At 40.8% G+C, this 20,518-nt stretch overlaps 1 protein-coding gene across 1 annotated transcript; it reads right to left on the bottom strand.

Moving 5' to 3' along the window:
• Nucleotides 1-741: 741 nt before the first annotated feature.
• LOC146697371 (uncharacterized) lies at nucleotides 742-19,454 on the bottom strand. The gene is made up of 9 exons (XM_085476082.1): nucleotides 19,262-19,454; nucleotides 18,871-18,935; nucleotides 15,286-18,785; nucleotides 14,911-15,167; nucleotides 13,409-13,551; nucleotides 13,226-13,305; nucleotides 6,400-7,745; nucleotides 3,581-5,958; nucleotides 742-837 (listed from the first exon to the last, which is right to left on the bottom strand). Exons 2-9 carry the CDS (start codon nucleotides 18,878-18,880, stop codon nucleotides 812-814), a joined length of 7,740 nt encoding a protein of 2,579 aa, XP_085332208.1. The 5' UTR covers nucleotides 18,881-18,935; nucleotides 19,262-19,454; the 3' UTR covers nucleotides 742-811.
• Nucleotides 19,455-20,518: the final 1,064 nt, after the last annotated feature.

Raw genomic sequence — 20,518 nt, 5'->3', positions numbered from 1 at the left:
TAGCTGGAATCGCAACATACTCAAGGATAAGCAGAAGAGAATGACTGATATGATGAAACTGGGATTTTGTTACACTTAATTATTGCAAACACAACTAAAACTATAACTGAAACTAATCAAAACTAAACTGAAAATAAGGATTTTCAGAAAAAATAAAAACTAAACTAGCAAGAAAATTGGTAAAAACTAATTAAAACTGATATAAAATTGAAAATCTGAAGTCAAAACTAAATATAAAATAAAAACTACTGAAAATTGCAAAACTATTAAAACCCTGCTTACTACCTGCAGATTACTTGTATTTGCTCAATTGTTTACTAAATGTTTGAGGTGTGAAATAAACCGCAATTGAGCAAAATATGGGTGTGTGTGGTTGGAGGATGTGTTAGTGCGTGCGTGCGTGCGCGAGCAAGGGGGAGGGGGCGAAGAACACTTTTCTGTAAAACAAAGGGGGGCCCAGCAAAAAAAGTTTGGGAACCACTGCCATAGAGGATGCCAGGGTTGAAATCATGGATAAGATGTTTCAGAAAAAAGACAAGATAAAATCTAACCCACTCTAGCATTAATACTTGCATCAGCTTTAGGAAAACTACACCTAGAGGACTGGGTGGCGAGGTGAGGTTGATCCCCTCCATTAGAGTAATGAATTGTCCATAGGAATCCAAAGGACCACCAAGCAGTGTGGTAAAATTGAGGATGTAGTTGATTAGAGGGAGAAGCGTGACACAAGTCTGCCTTTTGGATGGTGTCAGTACGACTCGTTTCTCCTGAAGGTCCAAAGACACAGAGGTGATTCTCTGGGTGAGCAGCATCAAAGTGGACACTGCCAAGAACAGTCTGAAAGTGAAAGAGATATTGCTGTGATTAAATAGGATATCTGTATACATATAATGTTTTTACTTTAGATGTAAAAACATTATGTCTAACTTAGGCTAAGAGTTCATCTATAATGGTGAAGAAATGGCCTCTGACATTCATATCAGAGTCTTTTTAGTACATTAGCTGTTCTAGAGCTGTGATCACACAAAGTTGATTCTTGGAAACGGCATCTGAAAGGTTAGGCAACAACATAACAATTCTTGGAAACGAAACAAAGTCAACAGGCTGCTAAAACCACGTGATGTGGTTGAATGCTTCAAGCAACAGAGATTGTTTTATTGAAAAACACATGGTCGTTTTGAGTTTGACATATTTCACAAAAGTGTGATTAGGAACATTTTTGCCACTGTGTTTACAACCCTGTACGCGTTTGAAAACTGAAGGGACTGTGCTGTGTTCTAATCCTATCAAAGATCAGAACATAGCTTATATAACTGAGCAAGATAAATTGCTCAGGAGTTTCACCTCATCTCCCAACCGTTGTGGCAGACATCTGTCCCTCCCTGGAGGCTTCTTCCTGTTAAAAGGGAGGGTTACCTTCCCACCATCACCAAGTGCTTTGCCCATAGGGTATCATCTGATTGTTGTGGTTTTCTCTCTAATACTGTAGGGTCATTGCCTTACAACTTAAAGACCTCACTTTTGTGATTTGGTACTAAATTCAAATGACGATTTTATGTTCTACATTGTTATATTTCTAATTTCATGATGCAAATGCAAATTTCTTATGTAAATATGATCTTTCTTAAAAAAGCCGTTGTCTCTGTTGTTCTAAACCTAGTAGATACTATTAAGCATTAGTGATACCTTTGAAGGTAATCGATGCCTGGATACCATCACGGATACTTGATTTTGAAATATGTGCTAAGCATGAACTGCACCTTCTTAAAGTATCCAAAAATGTACTGCTCTGGTCACAGGTCCTCATTCTTTTTAAAGGTGCCAACTTTCTGTAACTTGTTATAGAAGAGAGAGGGGTTTTAAATATTTTTTTAAAATAAATACCATAGAGATACCATACAAATCACTGCATGCTGCATTATTTATATTTTATACAACATCCTAACTCTGAACAGGCTTGATTCATACATCTGTACACCCTAGAGAATATTCACTTACGAAAGGTTCGGAGGATATAGCATGAAAACTGTCCCATATGTTTATGTAATTTGTAATGGCAGAGTGAAATCAAGATTAATACCTGATGATGACTGGTTCGTGCAGGTAGTATTCCCTGTTAGGGCTGCCACAAACGATTATTTTGATAGTCGACTAGTCAAAGATTATTTTTGCAATTAGTCGACTAATCAGATCATGCGTCCACTGGACGTAAAAGTACATCTTATTGCACCAGCAGCATCTGCTCTTATATAACTACCATTAGCTTACAGCTTTAAGTGTTTAAGGTCTGTGCCAACTAAAAATAAAGACAAGATGGTAGTTTATTAAATTTTAATGAAATTTGCAGATTGTTTCGGTGAAGTTTAATAAACTCCTTGCTATCTAAAATATAACAGGACACTGGAGTATATTCTCGAGAATCTCACACTTCTGATAATCAGCTGTCTGCTTGACGTTTATTCAGCTATGTAAAAACTATAACTTTAATCTCACCCAAACTGATTTACTCAGGAACAAATAAAATACTAAAAAAAGCTAAACAATAACATTGTTAAGTTATCTAAGTGACTTATATATGTTTAACCTGAGTAGCGAAAGACAGCGGTGGGTCTCAGGGCACTAGTGAGCCTAGCCCCCGGCTCGCTATCGAGCTAGTGGGTAACAGACGTCTCCGAAAACGTCGGAGCGCTTTTGAAAATATGTGGTGTCTTGATAAACTGAGCAGATATTTGAGGTTTACACAGCTACATTCTCGCCTGAACATATGTTAAACCTTTATTTTGTGACCCAGAAAGAATAATAAGAGTAATATTAAAACTAACTAGCTGCCGCCGTTTGAGCTGGGCTGCGCTATGAATTCTGGGACACTGCTTCTTCTTCTTCTTCGGGGTTTAACGGCAGCTGGCATCCTTGTACATGCAGTGCTGCCACCTTCTGTATCAGTCCGTTATTACACTCTTAAATCCTACTACTTATTCCTGCGTCTTTTGTGATCTTACAAAGCTTCAAACGACGCGTCGACTATTAAATCAGTCGTCGATGATTTTGATAGTCGACGTAATCGTGGCTAGTCGACTAATCGTGGCAGCCCTATTCCCTGTACTGTATAAGTAGGTGCCAGAAGGTTTGCCACAACATCTGCATAACAAATGCCCAGGTGTGGATACAGCTGTGATCTACACAGCACACGAGTAGAACAAAGGCAAGTGTGGAGGTGAACAGCTTGTGCTGTTATCCTGTTTGGTTTTCTCCAAACGTGATGCTTTGCAGTATCGCTAGACATCGCTATTGAAGCCTTTAGAGTCTCAGATGTAGCTCTTCTACATATATGTCTTTGGTTTGTCTGAGCATCTTCACCTTGTGCATTGTTTTATCACACATGTGAATCAGATCAATGAACTGCCAGACAATTTGTTTTTACAGAGGTCACCATACTTGCTGATGATTGTAGCATCTGGCTGTTACTTACCTTCTTACATCCTATAGACGCAAAGATTTAGTTTTTCCACACCGCTTCTGCATTTTGCTTACAAAAATGCACAAAAACTAATATTTCAATTCACTCATAATTTCTTTTTACCTTCAGGCTCTTGCAGACAATCATCATCCTTCATCCCGTCATGGTCACCAGGCGCCTGATCTTGGTGTCGTTCCTCGTCTTCTGTGAGCATCTCAGATTCTTGGTTTTGCTTCTGCTCGAAAGGACCGTTCTCTTCTTCCTCCTTGAAGCATTCAGGAGAGTGCACTTCCTTCTTCAGACATTCTTCCTCAAGTACTGGTATTTCTGTGCAAGGTTTAGGTTCCTGTTCACTGATTTGCTGAGTGTGCACTTCTTCCTGCTTTAATTTTGTAAACGAGACACCTAAAATATCGCCGGTGATCATCTTAAGTTGTGCACAAGTGGGCGGGAGGGTTAACATATGTCTTTCAATTTTTAAACTCTCCTCTGTCCTCGTGTTATTTACATGTGCAATATTTAGCTTTGTTAAGGCTGAATTTGCCTCTATACCAACTTGATTCTTTGGATTCTGGAACAAAGGGAAGTTGCTCTCTTCAGCTAATGGGATATCACTTGCCTCAGTGCCCTTCTCCATCTTGACCGTTTTACCCTCATCTGCCTTGTTATGCATCTTGCTGTCATCATTGGCCAACTGTAAGATATGACGCAGTATGTCATCTTCTACCTTTGCCTCAATGTTCAGTGTTTTATGCTCAAGTGCTTTAACGTCTTGCTTTTGAGCTGGTGTTTCTTCATCCACTTTGAAATCATTTCCTGTCTCCATTTGTTGTTTGTCTCCAGATTCTGTGAATTCAGGTTGGGCTTGGTTTTCATTTGTCTGTCTCTCTTCCTCTGGATCGCCGTAATCCTCACATGGGGTATCTGTAATTTTCACTTCTGTTACACTTTGTTCCACATTTCCTGTCTCCATTTGTTGTTTGTCTCCAGATTCTGTGAATTCAGGTTGGGCTTGGTTTTCATTTGTCTGCCTCTCTTCCTCTGGATCGCCGTAATCCTCACATGGGGTATCTGTAATTTTCACTTCTGTTACACTTTGTTCCACATTTCCTGTCTCCATTTGTTGTTCGTCTCCAGATTCTGTGAATTCAGGTTGGGCTTGGTTTTCATTTGTCTGCCTCTCTTCCTCTGGATCGCCGTAATCCTCACATGGGGTATCTGTAATTTTCACTTCTGTTACACTTTGTTCCACATTTCCTGTCTCCATTTGTTGTTTGTCTCCAGATTCTGTGAATTCAGGTTGGGCTTGGTTTTCATTTGTCTGTCTCTCTTCCTCTGGATCGCCGTAATCCTCACATGGGGTATCTGTAATTTTCACTTCTGTTACACTTTGTTCCACATTTCCTGTCTCCATTTGTTGTTTGTCTCCAGATTCTGTGAATTCAGGTTGGGCTTGGTTTTCATTTGTCTGCCTCTCTTCCTCTGGATCGCCGTAATCCTCACATGGGGTATCTGTAATTTTCACTTCTGTTACACTTTGTTCCACATTTCCTGTCTCCATTTGTTGTTCGTCTCCAGATTCTGTGAATTCAGGTTGGGCTTGGTTTTCATTTGTCTGCCTCTCTTCCTCTGGATCGCCGTAATCCTCACATGGGGTATCTGTAATTTTCACTTCTGTTACACTTTGTTCCACATTTCCTGTCTCCATTTGTTGTTTGTCTCCAGATTCTGTGAATTCAGGTTGGGCTTGGTTTTCATTTGTCTGCCTCTCTTCCTCTGGATCGCCGTAATCCTCACATGGGGTATCTGTAATTTTCACTTCTGTTACACTTTGTTCCACATTTCCTGTCTCCATTTGTTGTTCGTCTCCAGATTCTGTGAATTCAGGTTGGGCTTGGTTTTCATTTGTCTGCCTCTCTTCCTCTGGATCGCCGTAATCCTCACATGGGGTATCTGTAATTTTCACTTCTGTTACACTTTGTTCCACATTTCCTGTCTCCATTTGTTGTTTGTCTCCAGATTCTGTGAATTCAGGTTGGGCTTGGTTTTCATATGTCTGCCTCTCTTCCTCTGGATCGCCGTAATCCTCACATGGGGTATCTGTAATTTTCACTTCTGTTACACTTTGTTCCACATTTCCTGTCTCCATTTGTTGTTTGTCTCCAGATTCTGTGAATTCAGGTTGGGCTTGGTTTTCATATGTCTGCCTCTCTTCCTCTGGATCGCCGTAATCCTCACATGGGGTATCTGTAATTTTCACTTCTGTTACACTTTGTTCCACATTTCCTGTCTCCATTTGTTGTTTGTCTCCAGATTCTGTGAATTCAGGTTGGGCTTGGTTTTCATATGTCTGTCTCTCTTCCTCTGGATTGCCGTAATCCTCACATGGGGTATCTGTAGATTTCACTTCTGTTACACTTTGTTCCACATTTCCTGTCTCCATTTGTTGTTTGTCTCCAGATTCTGTGAATTCAGGTTGGGCTTGGTTTTCATATGTCTGTCTCTCTTCCTCTGGATTGCCGTAATCCTCACATGGGATATCTGTAATTTTCACTTCTGTTACACTTTGTTCCACATTTCCTGTCTCCATTTGTTGTTTGTCTCCAGATTCTGTGAATTCAGGTTGGGCTTGGTTTTCATATGTCTGTCTCTCTTCCTCTGGATTGCCGTAATCCTCACATGGGATATCTGTAATTTTCACTTCTGTTACACTTTGTTCCACATTTCCTGTCTCCATTTGTTGTTTGTCTCCAGATTCTGTGAATTCAGGTTGGGCTTGGTCTTCATTTGTCTGCCTCTCTTCCTCTGGATCGCCGTAATCCTCACATGGGGTATCTGTAATTTTCACTTCTGTTACACTTTGTTCCACATTTCCTGTCTCCATTTGTTGTTTGTCTCCAGATTCTGTGAATTCAGGTTGGGCTTGGTCTTCATTTGTCTGCCTCTCTTCCTCTGGATTGCCGTAATCCTCACATGGGGTATCTGTAATTTTCACTTCTGTTACACTTTGTTCCACATTTCCTGTCTCCATTTGTTGTTTGTCTCCAGATTCTGTGAATTCAGGTTGGGCTTGGTCTTCATTTGTCTGCCTCTCTTCCTCTGGATTGCCGTAATCCTCACATGGGGTATCTGTAATTTTCACTTCTGTTACACTTTGTTCCACATTTCCTGTCTCCATTTGTTGTTTGTCTCCAGATTCTGTGAATTCAGGTTGGGCTTGGTTTTCATATGTCTGTCTCTCTTCCTCTGGATTGCCGTAATCCTCACATGGGATATCTGTAATTTTCACTTCTGTTACACTTTGTTCCACATTTCCTGTCTCCATTTGTTGTCTGTCTCCAGATTCTGTGAATTCAGGTTGGGCTTGGTTTTCATATGTCTGTCTCTCTTCCTCTGGATTGCCGTAATCCTCACATGGGATATCTGTAATTTTCACTTCTGTTACACTTTGTTCCACATTTCCTGTCTCCATTTGTTGTTTGTCTCCAGATTCTGTGAATTCAGGTTGGGCTTGGTCTTCATTTGTCTGCCTCTCTTCCTCTGGATCGCCGTAATCCTCACATGGGGTATCTGTAATTTTCACTTCTGTTACACTTTGTTCCACATTTCCTGTCTCCATTTGTTGTTTGTCTCCAGATTCTGTGAATTCAGGTTGGGCTTGGTTTTCATATGTCTGTCTCTCTTCCTCTGGATTGCCGTAATCCTCACATGGGGTATCTGTAGATTTCACTTCTGTTACACTTTGTTCCACATTTCCTGTCTCCATTTGTTGTTTGTCTCCAGATTCTGTGAATTCAGGTTGGGCTTGGTTTTCATTTGTCTGCCTGTCTTCCTCTGAATCGCCGTAATCCTCACATGGGGTATCTGTAATTTTCACTTCTGTTACACTTTGTTCCACTTTTCCTGTCTCCTGTTCTCTTGCAGTCTCTAGCAGCACAAGCTCCGCTTGTTTTTGCAGCTCTTGTTGGACAGTAGAGTTTGGTTTGGCATTTTCATGTTGAATGTCTGATTCGGAAGTCTCGCCAGGACTTTCTCCGTTGGTTTCCTGGCATTCCCTGATCTGGAGTGCACTTTTCTCTGTGGTATAGTTTTCTTCCAGGTTCTCAGCTTGTGGAACCTCATCACAGTCTGCAAAAAGGTCCTCCATTTCTACTTCTCCTCTGTCTTTATCTAGCTGGTCCATGTTAGACAAATGTTCCTCTTCTTCTTCTGTTACTGGCACATTATCAACGCTTGCCTCCAGCTGATCAAGGCTCCCCTGACCTACGAGTTCATGATTCTTCATGACCTGCATAGACAGAATCAAGGTCCAAATTATGATACACTTTTCCATCACATTATATTGGGGTGGGGCACTGATGATGTAGAAGCCTCAAAAACTCATTTATCCAATATAATACACTTGGAGTTATGGGGTTGAGATAAGACTCCCAGTCCTATAGTTTATGGGAAGACAGACATGACATAGTAAACACTTTCCTTGTGAGTTTATGGGCTTAGTCACTGATTTTGGAAGCATACTGAATAAAACATTACTACAACTATTTTGCAAATCATGTTTAAATTGCTTAAAAATGTTGGATTATCTTTTGTCTGCTTACTGCATAGAGATAGCAGTTTCACTGTCAGCCCCTCTCCTTCTCACCACATCTTATTCTTTGAAATAGAAGTGGGCGGTATAAACGGTATACGGTAGAAACTATATAAATTTGGCCAACGGTAGAGATTTTGACTATACCGCTCTACCGCGATAGCGTATGTTGATGGTGTCATCAAGCTGCGCCTGTTTTGGTTGAAAGCATTGCAGCGACTAAAAACAACATCATCTGCAATTTTTACTGAGCGACAGTAATAGCAAAGAGACAAAGCACTTTTGGAATATGGGGATAGCCAAAAACTCCACTCCTCCACTTCCGTCCCATTGATTCATTCAGTGGGGCAAAAAAGTATTTAGTCAGCCACCGATTGTGCAAGTTCCCCCACTTAAAATGATGACAGAGGTCAGTAATTTGCACCAGAGGTACACTTCAACTGTGAGAGACAGAATGTGAAAAAAAAAAAATCCATGAATTCACATGGTAGGATGTGTAAAGAATTTATTCGTAAATTAGGGTGGAAAATAAGTATTTGGTCACCTCAAACAAGGAAAATCTCTGGCTCTCACAGACCTGTAACGTCTTCTGTAAGAAGCTTTTTTGTCCCTGTTACGACCCGGCTCAAAAGCCGCAACATAAAAAAAAGGAGATGAATAACAGAGTGTGGGTGAGAAGAGGTTTCATCCTAAAATGGAAAACCAGGTTGGCTAAAATGGCTGGTGCCACCAAGGCAAAGACTAGTGCACTGCCGGAAAGCTTGCCTCAGGTATGCTTTTATCCACACCTGACTAGGTGTGGCCAATTAGCACCAGCTGAAAACACTGAGACGATTAAAAGCTGCAGAGGGACGTAACACCTCCTCCCTTAAAAGGGTTCCTCTAGGACCCTTAAATTTATTAAAAGCCCCTCTGAAGCCTTCAGTTCCTTGACCCACAAACCTGGAATAAAAGTTAAAGCTAACAGAAGCACAGTGTTCACGTTATAGTTGGCATCTCTAAGCATGGATGGGCATGAGGATTTGAAGTTGCCACACTGAACAGACAAAAAGTAACATGTGACCAACACAAAGGAGCACAACAGTCAAACCCAAAATTATTACCTGATCTGCTACAACACAAAACCAAAAGTAGCAACAAATAATCACAACTAAGTGATCTGTTGTCTCCACCACACAAACAGTCACATACAAGTGGCCCTATACCACAACAAGTTACTTTAATCCAAGAAGTTCAGTAAATCAAGCACACTAGTGACCAACCACAAAATGGAGAGCTATGGCCACACAATGATCACATCAAGGGTGGCTCAGCACCCCACAGTGTTATTGCCATCACCTGGCCAACAACACTCACAAGTGATCCAACAAAATAGCCATATTCCCCACAACACTAAAGGTCACAGCACAAAACACTCACCTCACAAGGATCTCATTAGCATCCATCCACACTGACATATGCACACACAGGGTGTGCACACAATGCCAACTTAAAAACAGCCTACCTGCCTCAGCTACAGACCATAATCAAGAATGGTCTCAAACCTCCTACCAAGTTTGGTGCCACTGATTTACTATGTGCAACTCCCAGCCTAAAACACTAAAAACAACAAAACCCTAACTTTACCTACCCTAGTCTTCAGTGGTGTACCAGGCTCGAGGCAACTTTAAACGCGAACTCGAGAGCAGGCAGCAGACCAGAGATATAGTCTCCTACCAAACTCTGAAGCGTACCCCCACCCAGGATAGCCACCAAACACAATAAACTAAAACAATAAAGCAAAACAACAAACAAGTGCTTCGATGGAAGGGCAGCACAGCCACCCAGCTGAAACACACTTACTAAAGTGAGTTTGCACAATTACAGTGACCACCATCACTCACCCACTTAAAAGCAAAACAAACTGACATTCAGTCTCCACTAAAATGTCCAAATATCCCGGACGTGCCACCACTTATGTTACGACCCGGCTCAAAAGCCGCAACATAAAAAAAAAGGAGATGAATAACAGAGTGTGGGTGAGAAGAGGTTTCATCCTAAAATGGAAAACCAGGTTGGCTAAAATGGCTGGTGCCACCAAGGCAAAGACTAGTGCACTGCCAGAAAGCTTGCCTCAGGTATGCTTTTATCCACACCTGACTAGGTGTGGCCAATTAGCACCAGCTGAAAACACTGAGACGATTAAAAGCTGCAGAGGGACGTAACAGTCCCCCACTCGTTACCTGCATGAATGGCACCTGTTTGAACTCATCATCTGTATAAAAGACACCTGTCCACAGCCTCAAACAGTCAGACTCCAAACTCCGCCATGGCCAAGACCAAAGAGCTTTTGAAGGACACCAGGAAAAGTATTGTAGACCTGCACCAGACTGGGAAGAGTGAATCTACAATAGGCAAGCAGCTTAGTGTGAAAAAAATCAACTGTGGGAGCAATCATCAGAAAATGGAAGACATACAAGACCACTGATAATCTCCCTCGATCTAGGGCTCCACGCAAGATCTCATCCCGTGGGGTCAAAATGATCATGAGAACGGTGAGCAAAGATCCCAGAACCACACAGGGGGACCTGGTGAATGACCTGCAGAGAGCTGGGACCAAAGTAACAAAGGTCACCATCAGTAACACACTACAACGGCAGGGAATCAAATCCCGCAGTGCCAGACGTGTTCCGCTGCTGAAGCCAGTGCATGTCCAGGCCCGTCTGAAGTTTGCCAGAGAGCACATGGATGATACAGCAGAGGATTGGGAGAATGTCATGTGGTCAGATGAAACCAAAGTAGAACTTTTTGGTATAAACTCAACTTGTCGTGTTTGGGGGAAGAAGAATATTGAGTTGCATCCCAAGAACACCATACCTACTGTGAAGCATGGGGGTGGAAACATCATGCTATGGGGCTGTTTTTCTGCCAAGGGGACAGGACGACTGATCCGTGTTAAGGACAGAATGAATGGGGCCATGTATCGTGAGATTTTGAGCCAAAACCTCCTTCCATCAGTGAGAACTTTGAAGATGAAACGAGGCTGGGTCTTCCAACATGACAATGATCCAAAACACACCGCCCGGGCAACAAAGGAGTGGCTCCGTAAGAAGCATTTGAAAGTCCTGGAGTGGCCTAGCCAGTCTCCAGACCTCAACCCCATAGAAAATCTGTGGCGGGAGTTGAAAGTCCGTGTTGCTCGGCGACAGCCCCAAGACATCACTGCTCTCGAGAAGATCTACATGGAGGAATGGGCCAAAATACCAGCTACTGTGTGTGCAAACCTGGTAAAGACCTATAGTAAACGTTTGACCTCTGTTATTGCCAACAAAGGTTATGTTACAAAGTATTGAGTTGTATTTTTGTTAGTGACCAAATACTTATTTTCCACCCTGATTTACGAATAAATTCTTTACAAATCCTACCATGTGGATTCATGGATTTTTTTTCACATTCTGTCTCTCACAGTTGAAGTGTACCTCTGGTGCAAATTACTGACCTCTGTCATCATTTTAGGTGGGGGAACTTGCACAATCGGTGGCTGACTAAATACTTTTTTGCCCCACTGTTAATGCTGAATTCTCTCGCAGCTGCTATATTCCCATGTTGTTGCAGTATATTAATGACTAACCTCGTATTGTGGATGGATTATCTCAGTTGTTCTCCTGACTGAAGTTTGGTCCGTTTACAGCATCCTGCCATGCAATTGCATTTGTCCCTAACCACTAGAAACCCTCACGTTAAAAAGTTGGCATTCATCCTTCAGCTTCACTGTGCTAATGTTATGCTAACGTAGCTGTGTCGCTAGCAATCACGTAGGACATCATTATATACCAGCTAGCCCAACTTCAGTAACCTTACAAATGTCACTGCTGTTTAGTTTTCTGTCTTCATTTATGTTGGAAGTGATAGCAGAGCTGTACATTTAAATTTTTTCAGAAATCTCTCAGTCAGAACATGCTATATGATGTTTAGGTGGAAGCTAGCGAGCAAATTTCCTGCTAACTTCTAACTCCATTCAATTTAATAGATTCTGTTTTCATGGATGCCTGGATGTTAAACTTAATTGTTACACCTGGTAGAGCAGAAACGCTGATCATTTTATTAAAGATGAAAGAATTGCGATAGTTTGTAACTCTCAGTGACGCTGCAGTGTTTGACTTTGGGACCTGAAGTGGACGGAGTTTTGGATTACTCCGCAAGGCTCCTGACTACGGCAGCCGTAATGCTCCGGCAATCCATCAAGCGGTGCGCTTTCATAGCTCTCCAAAGTCGTACTAAAACATTTTTTGATTTCTACGCACCGTGTAACACAAAATCGGTTTGAGGTCAGTAAGCACAACCAGAATTCATACATAAGGCACACTGTCGATTTTTGAGAAAATTAAAGGATTTTAAGTGTGCCTTATAGTGTGTAAAATACGTTATACAGAAGAAAAGAATATATCCTGATATATATCGTTACCGCACATGCTTCAAATTATACCGTGATATGGATTTTAGGCCATATCGCCCAGCCCTACTTTGAAACTAAGATGGTTGTGGTGAAAATGCTAATCTTGGGGCATCAAAACACAATTTCAGAAACCAACGGATCGTGTCACAGTAGTTGTCCATGTCCATCTTTGACATTACTTATGGTTTAATCCCTGTAAATGTAGCACTTTTTAATAGCCAAGGAATTGGGGTAGGATATGCACTGCATCACTCCATTAGGTGCAACCTTAATCAATATTAAACCGATTTGTGGCAAAGTTTTTGGACTACAAAAACATTCAGACTAAAGGAATCAAATGGCCCAGTGCCAATGTCTCTGTAGCCAATGTGATATGTGAATAAAACCATTCTTTTGCAAAAGTAAGTCCACTGTCTATATGTAGCTTGTGAAAGTGATGCAGTGCTACTAAGCAAGATGCATGGTTGACATTTAAAAATGTCATTCTGATGAATTCTTTATGTTAATTTATATATCTATTCATATTTTTAGGATGTATGCTCCCACTCTCTTTCGTTGGCTACTCCCTTCAAATACCAGACATGTTGACATCTGACATCTAATTGCTGTTTACATTTTTTATAGGCTTAAATAACTTAATTCTTCATTCAACTTCATTTTCTCTTGATTTTCTAGATCTTCATGGTTATGACAGCAGTGTGTAGAACAAAAGCACCGTCCGCCCATCAGTTAAAGAGAATACCTTTTTTGACCCAAAGATGATGCCTTGATGGCAACGTGACAGCTTGGGGCGACGAACCTCTATTGGCACTACACGTTCCCCTGTAAAGAAAAAAAAAAGGAAAAAAGGGAATGCTTATGTGACAGCGTCAGGTATCGGAAAGCAGAACACGTTCCTACAAATCCTGCAAATGCTCCAACATACCACGATGCAAGACAATGTGATCAATCATGTTGTTCTTGTTCTTAGTTTGGTACAGACAGAAAGGGCAGCAGAGGTCCTTCTGATGAGTAGGCTTTGACTGGCAGGTAGAGTGACCCGTCTCCATGTGCATTTCCAGAGTTTTCCTAATGACAACAGGAGAAATCAGTGATAACATTGCAAATCTGTCGGTGTTTGGTGACAACTCGTGTTGAGTAATGAGTAGAAATGACAAATTCAAGATGTCTGTCAAGTCAAATACCTCATAAAACTCATCCAAGTTATTCCCATACATTTAAAATAATTGACAACAATGTCTAAATTTGAATAAAAGAAGCTTCTTCTTCAAAAAGGGTCCAAACAGCAGATAGCGCGGCATGTTTGATTTAGCACACTTTTATGCCAGGTTCTCTTCCCGATGCCACCCCAAAGGGATTTGTGTCTCCTCCTTGAGGCAAACCAGGAATGCATTATGTCACCTGACTATAGAAACTAGTCAGATCCTGCGCATGTGTGATGATGCAGAATTAAAAGTATCAATTATTACTCATCCTGAATGCAAATGCGAGAATAAATGCAACATTTAAAACAAATGTGAAAACGAATATTTACTAGGGCTGCTCGATTATGGCAAAAATTATAATCACAATTATTTTCACTGAAATTGAGATCTCGATTATTTGACGATATTTATTTAACAATAACAATGTATTGAATAATGACTTTAAAGATTGTCAAAAAATAATATAAAATAGTGTGCAAATACTGATAACAGTGCAAATGTTTGCAATATAAAAAATAAATGAAAAATGTAAACATCTATGTTTAGTGAACTTTGCAGTGTTGCTCTGTGGTGCAGCTACGACACTGTAGCAAAGTTTACACACTATGTCTACTTGATCCACGTCTGACTCCGCCAACCCATGTTTCCACACCACTGAAGTTTTTTTTTACCTCTCTTTTCAACCAACAGCAGTCACTCTCCTCTCCAAATAACTTCTGCTTAGCTTTCGGAGCTTCCCTCGGGTCCTCTTAATTGTTGTGACACGTGTTCGAAATGCAGAGAGGTGCGCTCGATTTGCCACACGGAGCAGCGCGAGAGTAAAGCACGAGGGAGGGGCTAATAATCGGCTCAGTCATTTTTAATGATTGTTTAAAGCCCAGATCGTAATCGTGATTAAAATTCGATTAATTGAGCAGCCCTAATATTTACATAAAAAAAATATATATATATTTTTTTTTTAAATCTTGAGATAACGAAGCTTTTCTGCAAAGGTTTTCCAATACCCAGATAGGCACTGTACTTTTTCAGACTAAACAAGACCAACTGTTAAAATTTCCATTTGGCTATGTTACTTTTTAAGTGAGCCCACAAGAAGAAGAAGAAGAAGAAAAAAGCGTGGCAAAATGGTGTGACTGCTTTAATATATGAGCTTAAATTTGTCTATTATCAATACTTTTTTTTAGTTTAGTTTTTAACAATAAAAAAAGCCCAAAGTTCTTACTTGTGTTTTAATCCAGATGTGGAGCTATTGTCCAGTTTCTTGATGGCTGCGTGGCTGTGCTCATGGGAATGCAAGCCTTTCAATGACATAAACATCCGGCCGCACTGTTTACACGTGTGTTTGTCTCCATTCGATTCTAGTTCTGGCTGCTGTACATCAGAGAGTTCTGATGTAGCGGCGCTCTGTACTCGTGTCCCGTTCCAACGATTAACCTCGTTCACAGTTTCCAATGTGGTCATTTCATCTTGCCTGCAGGGCTGGGAAAAAAAAAAAAAAAAAAAAAAAAAAAAAAAAAAAAAAATCACAGTAATGGTCAAATAACACGAGTAGATCAGAAGACAAAGAGCATAGACAGGAATTACAGCGTCAACTTACCTCGCTGGATTCTTGCTCTAGTGTTGTGCTAATAAGCGACTCCTTTCTCTGCGCAGCCTTGGCCTTCTTTAGCATCCTTGCTCTGTGGCGATCCATGTGATAACACAACTTTCTAATCCCATTTAATTGTGTGTTGCAGTGGTCACATTTGTAAACCCCTGTGGTTTTCATTGTCTTCGATCCTAGTGACAACACAGTAAAGTCCAATTTCCACTCTGAGCGGTGAAAAGTACTATAGTGGTCAATGAGCAGCTGCGACGACTTGAATGTTAATTCTGGACATTTCAAACATTTAACCTTTGTGCTGTTGCCTGATTTAAGTACGTTGCTGGGAGAGTTCCATTTACGCTTATTATATTTCTCAAGAAGTTTGTAAATACTGACTGCATCCAATTTGTGAGTATTTTTGTAGTGGCGCTGGAGGTATTGATATCGTCCTTTATAGGTGCACATCTGGCACTTGTACAACTGTTTGTTGCTGCTTTTTTCTGCTGTTATGCTAGACTTCAATGTCTTATGCAGACATTTTTGGAGCTGCTGTTCTGGTTTTTGTTCTTGTTCATATCTTTCAATTACAGCTTCCGGGTGTTTCAATCCACAGTGAGTGTGGAGACCCTTTTTGCTATTAAAATTTGCAGAGCAGTAAAGGCACTTGAACACTTTGGAGGACAATGAGCCGGGTCTGTCACTTTGGTCTTCCACCCGCCAGCTTGCGCTTGTTTTCTTGGAAAGTTTTGCACTCAAAGGATGAACCATTCGGTAATGGTGTGCCAGATCTGACAAAGATTTAGATTTAAAAGAGCATCTTTTGCAAGACAAACCAGCTCTATTTTGTCCGTATCTTTGGGATAGCAATCTGTTTTCAGTGCCATTGCCTCCACTCTGCTCTAGATCAGGCTTCTTCTTTTTACAATGGACCATTCCAGGACCGACATATAACTGAAAACTTACATACTCAACGCAGGGGACACGTCCTAGGTGGCGTTCCTCGTAGTGCTCATAAACTGCTGCAGCTTTTTCATGTCTGAAAACACAGAATTCACAATAATAGCCGGGCTCTAATAATCCTTGTCTAAAATAATATCTTAAAATATCTGTGACTGTACGCTTTACTTTGTGAATTTTCCTTAAATGCGTCTTCAGAGCATATATCACGTCAGTTTTGTATGCGCATGCGTAACAGTTCAGGGACCTCTTTCTGTGTGGGGTTGTCACTGAGGGTGTTGCTGAAATGACCAAAGACTTTGAATGCTTCCTTGTTTTTTTCTTTTTCATTTTCAGCTTGAGGATTTCCTGAGCAGCTTCTTCATTTTGAGTGGATGTTAGAAGAGATTTCTGTGCCTGATTGTGGATCTTAGATGTATGCAGAAGGACTTCTGAAGTCTTCGCCTTAAATCCATGATGTATTCTGCTGTAATGGTGCATTACGTGATCCAAAGTACTATGCCTGTAGTTACAAAAGTGGCAAAAAAATGCTTTTTCTTCACCTTCATTTATTATAGGAGGAGGTAGACGGGAAGAAGAGGAATCCTTTGCATTTGCTTTCCTGATTTCATCATGGATTAAAGCTGTATATTCAAGAACACACTTAGTGCTGGAATTACACTTTCGATGAACCTTAGCCTGATGGTTAATTACTCCTTTTACAGATGGATTTCCAAAGTTGCATTTGTGGCAGTAAAACAAGTTTTCTGGACATGCGTAGGACTTGTTCTGTCTCTCTCCTGTTTCTGAGGCATCTGCTGTGTAATCCTCCTTATACAGATCTTCTTTTTCCCTACACATCTTCACTTGTTTACTAGTATTAAATTGGGAAGATGAAGGACTTTTTGACATCTTAGATTCACTCTGACGTTTCTGCATCTCAGCACTGTACCCTAGGACATCATCAGTACCTATTGGTGCATCCATAGAATGTTTTGCATAGTGATGACCAAGGATACTCTTAACCTTGGTACTTGTGTAACTGCAGAACTGGCAGTAAAATGTTTCATTTGGTAAACTGGATGAGGAAATGTCCAGTCCAGTAGTAATTTCATTACTGGATTTTGTTGGAAACTTCGAAGATTCCCCTTTCGTGGTTTGGGAAGATTCTGAACGATTCTTACAGGCTTCTGGTGTGGTCTCTGAATGATCTACTACAATCACAGAATCTGAACACTTCTCAGATGTCATCTCTGATGCTGCATGTGATGTGGGACAAACGGACTGTTTGATTTTATCTAATGTGATTACTTCATCTGGGTGGCTTTTTTGGTAGTGAACATCTAGACTCAGCTGAGACGATTCCTCTTGGCATTCAGACATTGAATATCTGCAGAACAATAAGGAATTCTCCACTTCATATGTTGCATGCTTTGCCTTGTAATGTTCTTTCAAAGACTTCAATAGATTGATAGTAAATTTACAAAGAAAGCATTTGAAAACCAAACTGAGGCCACATGATTTCATGGCAAATACATCTGGGGCATCTGGATGATTTTCCAAGTAGTGCCTCTTGAGGTCAGCTGTGCTTAAAAACTCAACTGGACACTCCAAGCAACGAAAGGTGGCACTGTGATCACTTGCGTCCTGAATGTAGACAGAATTGTATCTGATATAAGGGTGGTCACTTTGATAATGGGCAGAAATTCGCCTGATGCCTACGTCACTGTAGTCACAATGTTTACAAGAATACACTTTTGCCGCGTCTGCCTCGTCTTCATCTTCGCTGACTTCGCTGCTGGATGACTGTTGTCTATTTTCATTTTCCGTGAGCATCTCTTCGTTATCCAACTTGGCTTTTTTGACAGGATGACCTTTTAAACTTTTACCACTGGATCTCTTCACAGCACTGTCAGGAACAGTTTCCTTTCTGAATTGTTCCGGAGTTTTAGTCAAATCAGTAGTCAAGTCAGTGTGCAAAAAAGGGTACGACTTACTTCCGGTGATATCTATCACAGACTTTGCTGTGACTTTAAACACACCACTACTGTTTGGACAGGAGCTTGAAGGAGATTCCTGCAAAATTTTCAGGTCCTTTAATGTGCAGTTTGCTTCTGAGGTAGAAATATCTGAAAGAACTGATGGATCTTCCGATGTTCCTGCAGCTTCATTGTTCTGGTTTGCTGAAATGACACTTAAAGTGCTGTCGAGGTTTTCTGAAATGATGACACCTCCTGACACGTTAGGATTTTCTGAAGTTTTGTGACACAGTTCCTTGTGTTCACTTAAACCATCCCAACTACAAGCTTTAAAATCACACCTCTGGCATTTAAAATTATCTCCTGAACTGCTGCTCTCTGTGTTGGCTTTGTCAGTCCCAGGGGATAAACCAGCCTCTCTGAGAGAAATTTCTGTATTGAGGCCATGCACCTTGTAAAGGTGTTCAAAAAGGTACACCTTGGATTCGAAGATCAGCACACAGTGACTACAATGGAAAGCCTCGACTTGGGATTCTTCAGTGACTGCTTGGCTGATGACTTGCTTGATGTGGCCAGAGGTGGAGCACTCCACTGTATCTGAGGGGGCAGGCAACAGACCAGTATAGATCAGCATAGGTCAGTATCTATTCACAAAGACGTTGCATACCTCTGTGATACATACCGTTTTCCATCTTGCATGCCTCTTTTAACCCACAGCCTTACACATTAAGTGACACACCTAGACAACTGAAAAAACAGATTATTATTTTTCTCAAGGCACAGAAGCAGCACAACATAATCCGACGCTACTTCGTTACCCGTTATTAAGTTAAACGCACAAGTGAATACTTAAAAAAGAGAGCGAGAGAGCGAGATTGTACGCTTTGCTAATATTATCTTTAAATATGGCAGCACAAAGAACTCAACACCTCTATTTAACTTTCAGTGTAGCATATTCAACAGGAAGGAGACGTAAAACGAGTCAACCGAATAAACAGATCCTACCTATTTTAACAAAATGCCGAAATGTGCAACTCGCTAAAGTGCGCGATGCACGCAAGGTTTTTACTCACGCATGCACACAAAAACAGGACAAGGCTTAGGAGGCACCGTTTTGAACCGCTGCTGGAAGTCGCGTGAACACGGAGCACGTTTCCGCCATTTTTCAAGCGTGTGTGACTCTCCCTGGCCTGTGCTTCCCCCACCGCAACAAAACATCTTCACTTCCGTAGAATTCACCAACCCTTCAAAATAAAACTACCTGAAAACTACCTCCGCTGTGTAAGTAATTAAAATATCAATTATAATGTTATTTACCAGCAGTTACACGAGATTCGATATAACGACAGGATATTTTGGTTTAATACGAACTAGGATTTCTTGATTGTATTTTTTTAATTTTATCAATTTGATAAAAAAAAATATGTGTTTGTTAATATTCACGAAAACGTATGGAGTTTTTTGTTGTTGTTTTTTTTACTTCCACGCTTAGTTCATTGTGAAATCTGGGGAAACAGTAACCGGAAGTACGTAGATTTCATACCTTAACGCCAAGCCCCCCTTTTAAAAGTCTTTTCTGTTTTTGTGATGGTGTTGTTTTCTGTTTTTATGGCCGGCGATATAGGTATTATAATGTCCAATGAAAGGTATTAACAAATCCTCCATACTGTAAGTGTTATATAGCACCGCATATTTAAATAAATGGGCGCTATTGTTATTAAAAACTTATAACAGAAATCCTTTTTTCAGGCTCGGTTTCTATCGCAGGCAGTTGGCCACGTGCTTGCAGTGACGATGCTTGCTGAGCTGCACAGGTCACAAAGAAAGCAAGAAAAGCTTTGTTTTACCAATATCACCTTGGTATCCCAGAGAAATTTTATACTGATGTTGCAGACTTTTGCAGAGGGTCTGGCTTTTACAACAAGATGAAAGCTAAAACATTCTAGGGGAAAATTAAAGGATCTAGATTTGTGTCATATATCACATCTTCACAGCAGTTTTTGCTCAATATGTTTCAAATTCACTCTTTATATGTTCATGATGCGCAAATCCTTTCGAGGCAGATATCCTGCTTTAAGCAGGAGGCCGTTTGTGTAAAAAAGGAACGACCATCTCTCAAACGAGAAGGGGCTTAAGAGTTTATCTTTCACGATCTTATAATGCAGTGAATGCAGCCATTCCTCATCTCACAATGAATAGTACTCATACTAAAAAGTACAAAATGAAAGCATGTTTTTCATTATCAACTGCACCACTTAACCAGCCACACTGCTCTGTTTCTATTCTCATTGTAGTCTTTGGGGCGATCGTGGCTCAAGAGTTGGGAGTTC

The sequence above is a fragment of the Copadichromis virginalis genome, linkage group LG12 (assembly GCF_057382275.1).
Source record: "Copadichromis virginalis isolate Kocher_CV1m ecotype Utaka linkage group LG12, C_Virginalis_male_GT1.1, whole genome shotgun sequence".
Taxonomy (NCBI): Eukaryota; Metazoa; Chordata; class Actinopteri; order Cichliformes; family Cichlidae; genus Copadichromis; species Copadichromis virginalis.
Note: the sequence above shows the minus strand (reverse complement) of the source record. Positions and strands in the feature narration are given on the sequence as shown.